General features: G+C 40.7%; 1 protein-coding gene across 6 annotated transcripts in view; it reads right to left on the bottom strand.

Moving 5' to 3' along the window:
* Positions 1 to 14,492, bottom strand: part of LOC121322920 (activated CDC42 kinase 1-like) — a 98,596-nt gene that overhangs the window by 27,343 nt on the left and 56,761 nt on the right. For all 6 annotated transcript variants that reach the window (XM_041263530.1, XM_041263533.1, XM_041263527.1 and 3 more), the window contains one exon: positions 421 to 598. In XM_041263530.1, the coding sequence (XP_041119464.1) occupies positions 421 to 583 (163 nt within the window). In that variant the 5' untranslated portion in view covers positions 584 to 598. The remainder of the gene's footprint in view (positions 1 to 420; positions 599 to 14,492) is intronic.

Below are 14,492 nucleotides of genomic sequence, written 5' to 3' on the forward strand. Positions count from 1 at the left end.
TGCTTTCAGTATGTTTTACTTTACTGTTATATGTGTTTCCAGTTTAAACACCTCTCAAATGCACAGACCAATGATTTTCCAATTTTGAGATACTAAAATAAACTGTTAGTGTTAATTAAGTAAGAAAAACTATGTCCATCAAACAGATATTTTTTAAGAATTAAACAACTTGCTGCTAGAAGCTTGTAAATGATAATATTCTGGGCAATACCTTGCTAGGTTTATACTGTTTAAATGGTGTTATTCCTTTCTGAAAATCTGTCTTTACACTACAAAAACAATAAAGGCTGCTGATACAGTAACATGCACACATTAGTAGCTTAGACTACAGTTCAACCCACGCCAGGGCCCTTACTGTTCTGTAGTTATTATAGTGTCAATCCGGGGTCATTACAGACACAAGCCCCGTCCAATACTTACCAGGTCGACCCATGCCAATTTTTTCCATGTCCTCATTCTTGACATAGTCAAAGTGAGAGAGGCGGGTGACATTGAGGTCGTCGCGGATACACAGGAAGTACTGCTGAAGCTGCACCTCTGTCAGGAGTTCCAGGAGCCAGTCTGTACCCTCATCTGACTGCATGCTACTGCCAAGCTTCTGCAGAGACATGCACAAGAACAAGGAAACTTTAAATAATTACTGTGTGTATTAGGGGTGTGATGATACTCACATTTTCCGAGTAACCGCCTTTAAGATGTATTTGTTGACAGGTATTAAATAATTAAAAACACACCTATGTATTAATGTGTTGATTTCAAAACAAGAAAATCTGACCTTCCTTCACTTTTACAATTGAGCACCAATCAATGGCAATTAACTTCCGAATTGAGTGTTTTAAAAGCCGACTGGAAGCAAATTTTCCTCTCATCAGGGGCGCTGACATCTTTACTACCATACTGCCAAACCGAGGCTGCAAACTGACAATGAAAATATGTAAGAATAAATTAGCCAGTGCAACCAATTCGTCATATAAACGTGACCTTTCCTTTCCTTAAACTCGAGCTACCTCTGTGGAGTCTGGGATCTGCATGTCTTTGTCAAGTTCAATCAGAGATAACACCAGGACTACAATCCCATAATTACATTGCAGTGATGACACCTTTCTAAGGAAACTAAGGAAAGTGAAAAAAAAAAAAAAGGTTTCATATCAAAAAGATAAAAGAAAGGTAAGACAAATAATCCCTTATAAAATAGAAATTATTTTAGTTTGTTTCATTACTGCAGGTTCTATATTAAATAACACTGCCAGATTGCTATAGACTGTTTTTCACTGAATGGTTTAATTTTTTTTTTTTTTTTTTTTTTGTGTGTGTCATGTGCTTTAGGACCCTTGCGATAAAAGGCGCTACAGAAATTCTACTTGTTTGTTTAAAAGGTGTACAGATGTGTTTAAATAACAAGTTGTTACATATTCTATATGTTTTATTAAAACCTTTGAGAGAAACTAAGGTTATTTTAGGATTTACTTTCTGATGTATAAAATATCTTGAAGTAGTATTTATAGCCAGTAGTAATGTAACAGAGAATGGCTTTCGGACAAGACTGAAGAGAGGTGGAAACTGTCTAAGAATTACAATTTTTTTTTTTTGTAATAACGTTTTCAAAGAAAATTTTCTACTTGCAAATAGAAATGGAAATAGCTCAGTAAAACAAAGCAGACATTTAAAAACCTCAATGCAGCTGTAAAAAAACAACAACAAAAAAAAAACAGACTTACCAGCAACAACTCAAATATTAAGGATTAATTTAATGTCCAGCAATTCATTGGAAAAACGTTCAGGCTTGGATTACTCTGCTTGTATCCTGGAGTTGCTGGGAAAAGTATTCTATTTATTTATTTACTTATTTTTAAATTAGCAGTATGTGTAGGACATCAGCTGCTTCTGATTACTACCTCCCCACTGGTAACTCCAGGATTGAGAATGTTGTGGAGCCTGCACAGATTTGTGTAATTTGTTAAACGCAGCGTTACACAGCTGAATCCACTATGGAAACTGCAAACATGGTAACAAAGCCTAATGCTTTTTAATGGGGTGATGCTAAAGTCAAGTAGGCAGGGGTTGTTTTTGCTGTGTTAATATTTTTAAATCACAGATTGTATAAACTGTACAAATCAGTTCTGTGCTGAGCTGCCTTACTGCTGCACTTTTTAGGCTACAACAAGATTTGTTGTGGAGGTTGTGTGGTCCAGTGGTTAAAGAAACAGGTTTGTAATCAGAAACCTAGTCTCATATCTTGTAAAGCGCTTTGTGATGGTGATCCACTATGAAAAGCACTATTGAAGATAAAGATTGTTGAATCTACAGTAAAGCTGTAGCAGTGGTCAATGTTATACCATGTGACTGACCATAAAACAACCATAGTTTACCAAATGTCAATCATGGTTTATAAGTCTATCCTTGTTTCAGATACTGCAGGGAAGGTCATACCCCCCATCCACAGCTCTTTCAGCACCATGAGACCATGAATAAAGGCCACAGACCAGATTTTTTCTAAAAAAGGACATACCTTACCATACCTGTGGGATATAGCCAGATGGTCATTTCCCTACAGAGAAGGCCCAACCCCACTTACAGACTTAAGATAAGGGAGGACCAAGTAATTTTGGAAAAGGCCTTAAACTGGTTGATGCTCCCCGAGGCAAAATTAGGTTATTTAATATCCGACTCAAATGTTCCATTCATTTGATACACGTGGGACTATGGTATTGTACTGTTATGTAGAAATACAATGGCTTGCGAAAGTATTCACCCCCTTGGCATTTTTCCTATTTTGTTGCCTTACAACCTGGAATTCAAATTGATTTTTTGGGGATTTGTATCATTTGATTTACACAACATGCCTACCACCTTGAAGATGCAAAATATTTTTTATTGTGAAACAAACAAGAAATACGACAAAAAAAACAGAAAACTTGAGCGATACTTTGTAGAGTCACTTTTTGCTGCAATTACAGCTGCAAGTCTCTTGGGGTGTGTATCTATAAGCTTGGCACATCTAGCCACTGGGATTTTTGCCCATTCTTCAAGGCAAAACTGCTCCAGCTCCTTCAAGTTGGATGGGTTCCGCAGGTGTACAGCAATCTTTAAGTCATACCACAGATTCTCAATTGGACTGAGGTCTAGACTTTGACTAGGCCATTCCAAGGCATTTACATGTTTCCCCTTAAACCACTCAAGTGTTGCTTTAGCAGTATGCTTAGGGTCATTGTCCTGCTGGAAGGTGAACCTCCGTCCCAGTCTCAAATCTCTGGAAGACTGAAACAGGTTTCCCTCAAGAATTTCCCTGTATTTAGCGCCATCCATCATTCCTTCAATTCTGACCAGTTTCCCAGTCCCTGCCGATGAAAAACATCCCCACAGCATGATGCTGCCACCACCATGCTTCACTGTGGGGATGGTGTTCTCGGGGTGATGAGAGGTGTTGGGTTTGCGCCAGACATAGCTTTTTCCTTGATGGCCAAAAAGCAAAATTTTTGTCTCATCTGACCAGAGTACCTTCTTCCATATGTTTGGGGAGTCTCCCACATGCCTTTTGGCGAACACCAAACGTGTTTGCTTATTTTTTTCTTTAAGCAATGGCTTTTTTCTGGCCACTCTTCCGTAAAGCCCAGCTCTGTGGAGTGTATGGCTTAAAGTGGTCCTATGGACAGATACTCCAATCTCCGCTGTGGAGCTTTGCAGCTCCTTCAGGGTTATCTTTGGTTTCTTTGTTGCCTCTCTGATTAATGCCCTCCTTGCCTGGTCCGTGAGTTTTGGTGGGCAGCCCTCTCTTGCCAGGTTTGTTGTGGTGCCATATTCTTTCCATTTTTTAATAATGGCTTTAATGGTGCTCCGTGAGATGTTCAAAGTTTTGGATATTTTTTTATAACCCAACCCTGATCTGTATTTTTCCACAACTTTGTCCCTGACCTGTTTGGAGAGCTCCTTGGTCTTCATGGTGCCGCTTGCTTGATGGTGCCCCTTGCTTAGTGATGTTGCAGACTCTGGGGCCTTTCAGAACAGGTGTATATATACTGAGATCATGTGACAGATCATGTGACACTTAGATTGCACACAGGTGGACTTTATTTAACTAATTATGTGACTTCTGAAGGTAATTGGTTGCACCAGATCTTATTTAGAGGCTTAATAGCAAAGGGGGTGAATACATATGCACGCACCACTTTTCCGTTATTTATTTTTTAGAATTTTTTTAAACAAGTTATTTTTTTCATTTCACTGCACCAATTTGGACTATTTTGTGTATGTCCATTACATGAAATCCAAATAAAAATCCATTTTAATGCCAGGTTGTAAGGCAACAAAATAGGAAAAATGCCAAGGGGGGTCAATACTTTCGCAAGCCACTGTAGTTACATGCAACTCAACCTTGTCCAGCAGTTGATGTTGCATTTCTATGTACAACGGAAGCAATGGACAAATCATACAGAAGAATATGTAAGTTACATTTAGCTGCCTTACAAAACATACTGTAAAAAAATACACAATTGTACATGGAAACACTAAACACAAGACTAAATCAGGTGTAACCATGTCAGATATATTTAATTAGAAATACCTATTTTAAATGTGAGTTTCTTTCCTTTCAGCACTGGAGAGCACTAAAATGAACTATCTGTACTATTCTTCAACCTCCCCATTCCTTCCACCTGGCCATTACCAATACTGAAAACTACCCAAAAACAACTGCTGCAACCTTTATTAACGTATTCATATAGCAAGGACTAAAAGCCTAGCTACAGTAGGTTCAGCTGCCACCTTAGTTACTGTGTAACCAAGGCCACGTCACCTTGTGACTCCATCCCATCCAACCCTACTGTACAGTTAGTATACAGTAGTGGGTAAGCAATCTTCCCAGGCCTACCGTTTTTTTTCCATTGAAAAACACTGTTAAATGGTACAAGGCATCAACCATTGTCACACAAAGTAACTTATTACAGAAAGAACACCTCAAAACCTCACATAAGCACACATGGAGACTGCATTTCCCAATTTCACACTGCTTTCTAAAGCTCAGCCATTCATGCAAGGTTTTGTGCCCAACAGTTGTCCCCAACAAGTCTGCTAATTGAATTGAAGCTTTACTTTCTTCAAATTTCCTCAAGGGGAAGGATTTCACCCACACACAAAGCCATAGAAGCTGTCATTAAAACAGATGTATTTATTGTACAGTAGTTAAAAAATGTTACTGTACCAGGAAAACAATGGTTTCATTTCCTGTGAGGACTTTGGCCAGCAAAAATAAACAAACCCATATTTTAATGAAAAGAAAATTTAGCCTACAGTACATCCCCAGACATGTCTTTAACTACACAATTAGAGCTTTTAGTACATCTACCAAGAAAAACCATGACCTACAGGTAACAACATTTTTTAAAAAGTTAAGAAGGTCCGAATAGCCAAAAGTTTTGGTAAAACTGGAAAAGCGGTTCTCTAGTTACAAGTAAAACTGAAGTACATACAGAACACCTCTGCTGTAAGCAAATTAGCTAAGGTTTATTATTATTATATTGCAGGAATTACACACTTGACAATAATCAGTAAAAACACTGCATTAAAAGGCAAATACATGCAGTATTATCTGTAATCCTTGAACACATTTGAATGCTAGTTTTTATGTACTGTATGCTGTTGTAATCAGATACTATTGAATGCTAGTTTGTTATAACTATGCACAATAAGACTGAACATAAGAACGCAAAAGCATTAGTCACACACACTGCAGTACACTTGACAACCACGTAGTCACAGCGTGAGCCCAGACTGAGTGGAGCCAAGCGCTGTAGGATTTTGACCAATCAGAGAGTTTTGATAAGGATGCCATACCTTCTATAGGTTGCCTGCTAAAGGGACTAGGGGTGGAACAAGGGCCTTTAATCCTAGGAAATGTGAATGAAAAGTTGTACAGATCCAGCGTGTGTGCAGAGATAGGATGGGTGGCGACGCAACTCATCAGCAGCAAGTCGGGCGTGTGAGCAGTGAGGCAGCAATTCCTGAGTCGGAGACGGAGTGACGCGATGTAGTTCTCATTAGCAATATAGCACTCAATACAATAAGCAGCAGATCCAGCGTGTGCGCGATGAGGGAGTAATTCCACAGACGGAACGGTGGCGGGTCCTGAGTCAGAGACAGCGTGGCGCCAGTGCGGTCCTTATCAGCAACAACATGCAATAAAATTATATAATTAAATACACCACATCTAACAGTGATATCCTACTACATCTGCTATATTCCATTGTGTAGGATGTAATACAGATGAAACATCACCATCATCATCATCATTCTACACAGTTGAACTTACCAATGTCTTAAAGCCAACAAAAAACCCAAGTACAACCTTTTGTTGTACAACCGGATTCTGTTTAAGGTGGACAGTCCATATTTAGTTTTTCATATTGCCAAACACTCACTCAGGTCAACAGATAATTCAGTCACATAAATCAGATGTTTCTTTCTTATCTTGTGACGCTCCTGAGAATAGGCAGTTGTATTTTGTAACACAGTTGTTGCATGCTGACGTCTGCCTATTTTTGTACTACAAGTGGATCTCTCTAGTTCTGGATTTTCTTTCCAACCTGAAGCAACTGTTCTTAACTCTTCATTTTACATAAAATCGCCAATAGGTAGACACATCTCTACCTCAGCAATGATCAGAAAAAGAGCTTATTGTTTTTTACTTTGTGGCAGACCAACCCTTTCTGCCAAGGAAAATTCAATTCCCAAGCCAGTGTTCCAGGAAACATGCTGCAATCTTGTAATATCAGAACTCATGGTAGGAAAGGAAGGAAGGTCAATAAACTAAGACAAGGGGCTTTGTGTCAGCATACCAGCCCCTTATTCTGTGCTAAATAATTTCCCTTAAAAGTACACAACTAAGCACTTTCTCAAAGTTCTGGTGATACAACCGTGCTCTGTGGCACACCACCTTCTTTCCCCACTGGAATACAAAGAGCACACTGTGGCCGGTCCTCTTTCTAATGGTTCCTGTGGGCAACAAGTGGGTCGGCAAGGTCAACATGAACTTGATCTCCCTCTTCCAGTTTATATGTTAATTGTTATGGGGTAAGAAGATTGCCCCCCCCCATGCAGTTAATAAAAATGTCACGTCTTTGACTGACTGAACCTCTAGGAATCTTGAGATAACTTTGTGGAGACTTAAAAAAAATTCCTAACCTGAGTGAAAATGAGAAGGTCGTATATTGTGATTTACAGGTGCTGCATGGGCATGAAAAACACTTTACTGTAGGATTAATTTAGTTAACTGTATACGACAGCTTTATATAACTCAAGAGCTGCTATAAATCAGAAACCCAGGGTCAAATTGTTATAGTTATGTCCCTTGTTGACTGATATGTACTACACCAGCGTACAGCAACACAACAAGGTAGCAATCCCATAACACTAAATGAAAAAACAAAAGTAAAATGGACAGTTCAGCTGTCTTTTTTTGAATTTCTACCATAAGACAGTAAAATGTCATAGCCGTTTCCTCTGGGGAAAAATTAAAATTGGTATCAAAAACACCGGGGTTGGTGATTTAAAAAAAAAAAAAAACTGCATACCAAACTAAATTACTCAATCTTAAATGAATACACAAATAAAGCAAATTATGTTGTGGGATCCTCTAAATGTGAACTACAATATGTGAACTACAAGAATGTAGCGATGGAGCACATCAGAGAAAAATTCCCCCAGCCATTCTTTTCTTTTACTTTTCTCTCTTTGATTTCCTCTTTCTGTGTCGGTCCAGACACATGCAGTTGTTACTTAGGAACTACTTTGCTCTTTTTATAGTGTGCTCAATTGTTAAAGTTCCTGATTGCACCACTAAATAAACCTGGTTTCAGTGGGTCTTAACACAGTGCTCAATTGTCTATTTGGGACCCCACTGCACTGTCATCAGAATCGCTTTGGCAAACATGTTAATGATGGGGCAGGCACTCTATAACGAGGTGTGACAAGATAGCTTTGTGGGCCCAGATGTTATAGGCAGGGAAGGAGACTCAGACACAGGGAAGCTGCAATTTCAGCGCTAAAGCACCAATTTCATGAACTAAATAACACAAAGTACAAAACAAAAAGGCACACGCCAACATAAAGGTTTAAACAGATACAAAATGTAGGCTGGGCATTCGCCTTCACTACTGACAAAATACAGAGATGACCAACAACACAGTATAACTCACCCACCCCCTTCACCCAAATGGAGCCCTTTGCTCTCCTTTTATGTGACGTGGCTGCTCCCAATCAGGACTTCCACATTGTCATTTGTTTTTGGCAGGGATAGGAATTAACCCCATCCCTGCCAACCACACCCAAAACACCACACTTTACAAGCTGGGCCCTGCCCTGCCACACAGGGCAAGACATGCCTTCAGAATACCATTTCAGTGCAATATTTTACATCTTTGCGCTGTTTGCACTGACAATCACATTTGCGCTGTGATCAGAATATAGCCCCAAGAGTTTTAGTTTATAGACAGCAAGAGTTTAAGATGTTTATGTTAATAAAAGGTTTTTAAAACTGTTCATGTATGGTCACAGTTAGTACATGAAAAAATAAATTAAATCAATGATTTTTTAAAAACAATTCAAGTGATTTAAATCAGTGGTTTAAAATCAACAATTTAGATCAGCTAACCCTGAAAAAAACATAAATCAAATAATCTTCACTTTTAATCTACATGTATATTACCTTTTTCTTTTTCAAATGGAGCCCTGGATTAATGTACATGTAGCTGTACAAGCCATGACTGAGGAAATAATGTCAGTTTCAGTTTTACAAAAGTGGCAGAAGAAGAGGTAGTAACTCAACTTTGCAGCTGAGAAACACATTCCGTGAAAGGCTCATGAAAATCATAATATCAGAAGAATTCACATCATAGGGGTTTCCAACACGTTTATCTGTGGATTCATGAAGGTTGAACCTGGGGAATAGCTGTTTTTTTTTTCACTCTAATAAAATTATTTAGAACTATTGTACTACCCAAGAAATGTTCTCCAATTGTACATGAACATTTATAGAGTACTGTATGTATTATAGTCTTTCTTTAAAACCTTTTACCTGGCTTTGAACAGCCTTCCTCATTCCATTTAAATCGTGTGATAACAGGACCTTGCAACTCTTGTTACTGTACATTATTTGAATGAAGGTGTTTCAATCCTGACGCTCAAACCAAGTTCAAAGCCATGTAAAAGGAAGATTTCGAGCATTTTAACAACTTAGTAGTGGAGGAACAGAACCACTCAGAATGAGTGATTTTCATTTCCATTACATGAGAGTAGATGTTAAACTTCATGCTGATTTGAACTCGGCTCTCGCAAAGACAAGCACCAACTAAGACGTAGCTTTACAGTAAACTAATGTGATCCATCTGCATCTCCATTCATTTGCGTTGCTTTGCATCTGATGATGTAGATATCCTTCTGTCCGGTGTTGATTGCTGAATTGTAATTCGGGCTCCAGGGATCATCTTATTTTGCCTTCCCAGGGCATCAGCACACACAACGGCTGCGATGCTCGCTCCGGAGATCAACCCAGTGAGGTCTCCCCAGCGCATCAGCATGACAATCGTCTGGATTGAGCTAAGGAGGTTACATCCCTGGGGTCTTCAAGTGGGCACCTTCCATCCTCTGTGTTTCGTTGACTAGTTCACGACACCTCTGGTGTCCCAGCATCACCCCCTCCATCCCCCACTCAGCTCAGGCCAGCTTACTTACCCGTACATCAGCGTTGCTTTCTTTCTATTGTGTTTGAGATCCCCATCCAGAATCTTTCTGTCTTAACCACAGCCAGTTGTTGCACCTTTCTGCTTCTTTAGATAAGTTTTTCACTGTGCGACACAACTCTTGGCCACTGAATCCAATATCTTTGAGAAACTGGGTTGTAGCATATGCCACAAATCCTCGACAACCCACCTCCACTTGGTAAACTCAGACTCTCCATACTTGCTGTTCCGCTTCAGCAGCTAGTTGAGCATACCGAAGTTTCTTCCTCTCATACGCCTTATCCACAGCATCTTCCCATGGCACTGTTAACTCTACCAAATGTACAAGGCGTACTGATCCAGCCCACAAGACAATGTCTGGTCGAAGGTCAGTTGTGGCAATCTCAGGTGGAAAATTAAGCCGTTGACCAACATCTGCCAGCATCTTCCAGTCTCTAGCAGCTTCTAGTTGTCCTGGGTGAGGCCTGGTTTTAACACCTTTTCTTGGTGGTTGCTCTCCTGGACAGAGGAATATTATATTTTGTGTGTAACGCTTTGATGGAACTGGTGGCAACTTATTGGTCAGGTTACACTTGTCTTCCAATGCTAAGGCCAAACATCGCAGCACCTGGTCATGACGCCAAGTAAACCGTCCTTGGCTAAGACCCACCTTACATCCTGTCAAAATGTGCCTTAATGTTGCAGGTGATGAACACAAAGGACATGAGGGATCCTCACCCACCCAAAGGTTTAGGTTCTGTGGTGATGGAAGAACATCATATGTTGATCTGATGAGGAAACTGATCCTGCTCTGTTTCACTGTCTACAGGTCTTACCAGCCGATCTTGCGTTGTTCTACACTCTCCCATCTCATCCATTCTCCCTGCTTGGCCTGGGAAATGGCCTTTACACACCTGATTCCTGCTTTTGCACCTCATTGACTACCAGCTTCCTCTTTTGAGCTGGGGTTGCCTTGTGCCATGTAAGAGGAGCTGAACTGAGACCAAGACCTCCTTTTCCATGCTGAACTTGCCCCATAATATCTCCGATTCGAAGGGCAGCCTTAGCATCGTCCACAGTTTTCTTTGCCACCCATTTTCTTCCAGTTTTCAACACAGGTGCTGCCTCGCTTACGTGTCTGTCGCGTGACTTTGGCACACTTAAATTCCTCGGTTAGAGCAGAGATTGGTAGCTGCAGTATTCCTTTACCATAAAGTGCCACTCTGCTGAGGCAGCGTGGAACTCCCAACCAATTCCTGACGTATGAACTGATTAAAGCTTCCAGCTTCTCAACTGTTGTCAAAGAAACCTCCCTCCATCCCCCACTCAGCTCACAGTCAGTGGCCACAGCAGTCTTGGCAGTAGACCAAACTGAAAGCACCAGAGTTTTATTTTGCCTGGTAAAGCGCTGCTGTCTATGCTCTTCAACCCTTCCACTGCTTGTTGTCTAACTTCTCCCACATGAGATCTGTCCTTTAGATCCCCGTCGTACCATCTCCCTAGTCTTTTCACTGGCTTCTCGGACACTGTTGACTAGTTCACGACACCTCTGGTGTCCCAGCATCCCCCCCACTCAACTCAGCCCAGCTTACTTACCTGTACATCAGCGTTGCTTTCTATTGTGTTTGAGATCCCCATCCAGAATCTTTCTGTCTTAACCACAGCCAGTTGTTGCACCTTTCTGCTTCTTTAGATAAGTTTTTCACTGTGCGACACAACTCTTGGCCACTGAATCCAATATCTTTGAGAAACTGGGTTGTAGCATATGCCACAAATCCTCGACAACCCACCTCCACTTGGTAAACTCAGACTCTCCATACTTGCTGTTCCGCTTCAGCAGCTAGTTGAGCATACCGAAGTTTCTTCCTCTCATACGCCTTATCCACAGCATCCTTGGCACTGTTAACTCTACCAGTACAAGGAACTGATCCAGAAACAAGACAATGTCTGGTCGAAGGTTAGTGGTGGCAATCTCAGGTGGAAAATTAAGCTGTTGACCAACATCTGCCAGCATCTTCCAGTCTCTAGCAACTTCCAGTTGTCCTGGGCTTTGGTTTTAACACCTTTTCTTGGTGGTTGCTCTCCTGGACAGAGGAATATTATATTTTGTGTGTAACGCTTTGATGGAACTGGTGGCAACTTATTGGTCAGGTCACTGGTGGCAACTTATTGGTCAGCTTATGCTTGTCTTCCAATGCTAAGGCCAAACATCGCAGCACCTGGTCATGACGCCAAGTAAACCGTCCTTGGCTAAGACCCACCTTACATCCTGTCAAAATGTGCCTTAATGTTGCAGGTGATGAACACAAAGGACATGAGGGATCCTCACCCACCCAAAGGTTTAGGTTCTGTGGTGATGGAAGAACATCATATGTTGATCTGATGAGGAAACTGATCCTGCTCTGTTTCACTGTCTACAGGTCTTACCAGCCGATCTTGCGTTGTTCTACACTCTCCCATCTCATCCATTCTCCCTGCTTGGCCTGGGAAATGGCCTTTACACACCTGATCCTCTCCTCCTGCTTTTGCACCTCATTGACTACCAGCTTCCTCTTTTGAGCTGGGGTTGCCTTGTGCCATGTAGGAGGAGCTGAACTGAGACCAAGACCTCCTTTTCCATGCTGAACTTGCCCCATAATATCTCCGATTCGAAGGGCAGCCTTAGCATCTTCCACAGCTTTCTCTTCCAGTTTTCAATTTCCATCCATTTTCTTCCAGCTTTCTTCCACAGGTGCTGCCTCGCTTACGTGTCTGTTTTCAGTCGGACTTTGGCACACTTAAATTCCTCGGTTAGAGCAGAGATTGGTAGCTGCAGTATTCCTTTACCATAAAGTGCCACTCTGCTGAGGCAGCGTGGAACTCCCAACCAATTCCTGACGTATGAACTGATTAAAGCTTCCAGCTTCTCAACTGTTGTCAAAGAAACCTTGTACACAGTCAGTGGCCACAGCAGTCTTGGCAGTAGACCAAACTGAAAGCACCAGAGTTTTATTTTGCCTGGTAAAGCGCTGCTGTCTATGCTCTTCAACCCTTCCACTGCTTGTTGTCTAACTTCTCCCACATGAGATCTGTCCTTTAGATCCCCGTCGTACCATCTCCCTAGTCTTTTCACTGGCTTCTCGGACACTGTTGTTATTGCCTCACCATTAATGTAGAACCTTTTATCTACTACTTTACCTTTAATTATATTCGTGCCCATTCAATGTTATTGGTTAATTTGCCCAATAACCGATTAGTGCAGACTACTGTTGTAGTTATTGTTGTCATGTCATCCATGTATGCTTGAATTGATGGAAGTCGCATTCCAGAAGTCAAGCACTTTCCTCCCACTACCCATTTTGATGCCCTAATAATTACTTCCATTGCCATGGTAAAAACCAGTGGAGAAATGGTACATCTTGCCATTATTCCAACTTCTAGGCATTGCCATGTAGTGCTGAATTCTTAAGTTGAAAAATAAAATTGCAAATCTCCAAAGTAGGCTTTCACTAAATTTGTTATTGTCATCGGTACACTGAAAAAATCAAATGCTGCCCAAAGAAGTTCATGTGGCACTGAACCATATGCATTAGCCAAATCCAGGAATGTCACATGGAGCTCCTTCCTCTCCTTTTTTGCTGATTGAATTTGTTGCCAGATTATGCTGATGTGTTCTAAGCATCCTGGGAAACCTGGAATGCCTGCTTTTTGTACTGACGTGTCAAATGAAGCATTTCTTTAATAGGTAGCTTGTCAATCTCTGAGCAATAATGCTGAAGAAAATCTTGCCTTCTACGGTTAATAGGGATATAGGACGAATACATTCTGCATACATCATAAACAGCAGATAAATGTTAAAATAAATAAATAAACAAATAAATAAATAAATAATGATATTTGAAGATATTAAACACCAGATGAAATGAGGCTGCATTTGTAAATATTTAACCAGGAATACAATCTTTTAGGATTGCGGTCACTTCGTTATGCTGTAGGAAAGGCAGCACTTGCCTGCTAGTACCACAGCAAAACTCTTTCACAGTTTCTTTACAGACAACTGATTAATTTGGCAGGGCATTTCCTTGCTGTAACTGCTCCTAACCAAAGTGCTTCCCAGCATTTCCCTGCACCTCTGTGCTCCTTCTTTTATCAATATCCTGGGGAAAAAACAGTTGAAACAATGGGCCAAATTTACCAAGCACAAAACACAAACATGCCATTTGAAACTGAAAGGAAAATCCAACTGTGAATGTAACACTGGTAACAAAAACTTCAGCCTCCTCAACTTAACCCGCTGAGTTGTTCGTTATTAGTTTTGTATCGAAAGCTAGATTTTTCTTTTGTTATAAAATCACAACTTGGCATAAAGACCTTGCTAAATCAGCCACAACGAGTCAATGCTAAAGACCATGTGCTGTCAATCTGAAAAGATGTTCTGAACATAGTCATTTGCTTTCTTCAAAAGAAAAGTTGGCACAGTCTTTATTGTGAACTGTCATTTTAAAAAAATTGAAAAAAAGTGACTTTGTACAGTGTGCCCCTTTGAAATTCACTGGTGGTGACGGAAGCTGTACACATTATTTAGCTTGTGTTACTTTTAACGCTGACTTGGGGAATGCAAGGTTGGGAACGCCTGACCTCTCATGAGCCAACATACTGGTGATCTCTGCCCCTTTGGGAGGCAATTAGGAAATGCAAGCATCTTGGGTATGTCTGACACCTGAGGTAATTTGTTTTTTTTTTAGCCAGTAATGAAGCAAGTATGGGGGAGATCATTTCATCACTATGGGTTGGAACTTACAG

Source organism: Polyodon spathula, chromosome 11 (assembly GCF_017654505.1).
Source record: "Polyodon spathula isolate WHYD16114869_AA chromosome 11, ASM1765450v1, whole genome shotgun sequence".
NCBI classification, from domain to species: domain Eukaryota; kingdom Metazoa; phylum Chordata; class Actinopteri; order Acipenseriformes; family Polyodontidae; genus Polyodon; species Polyodon spathula.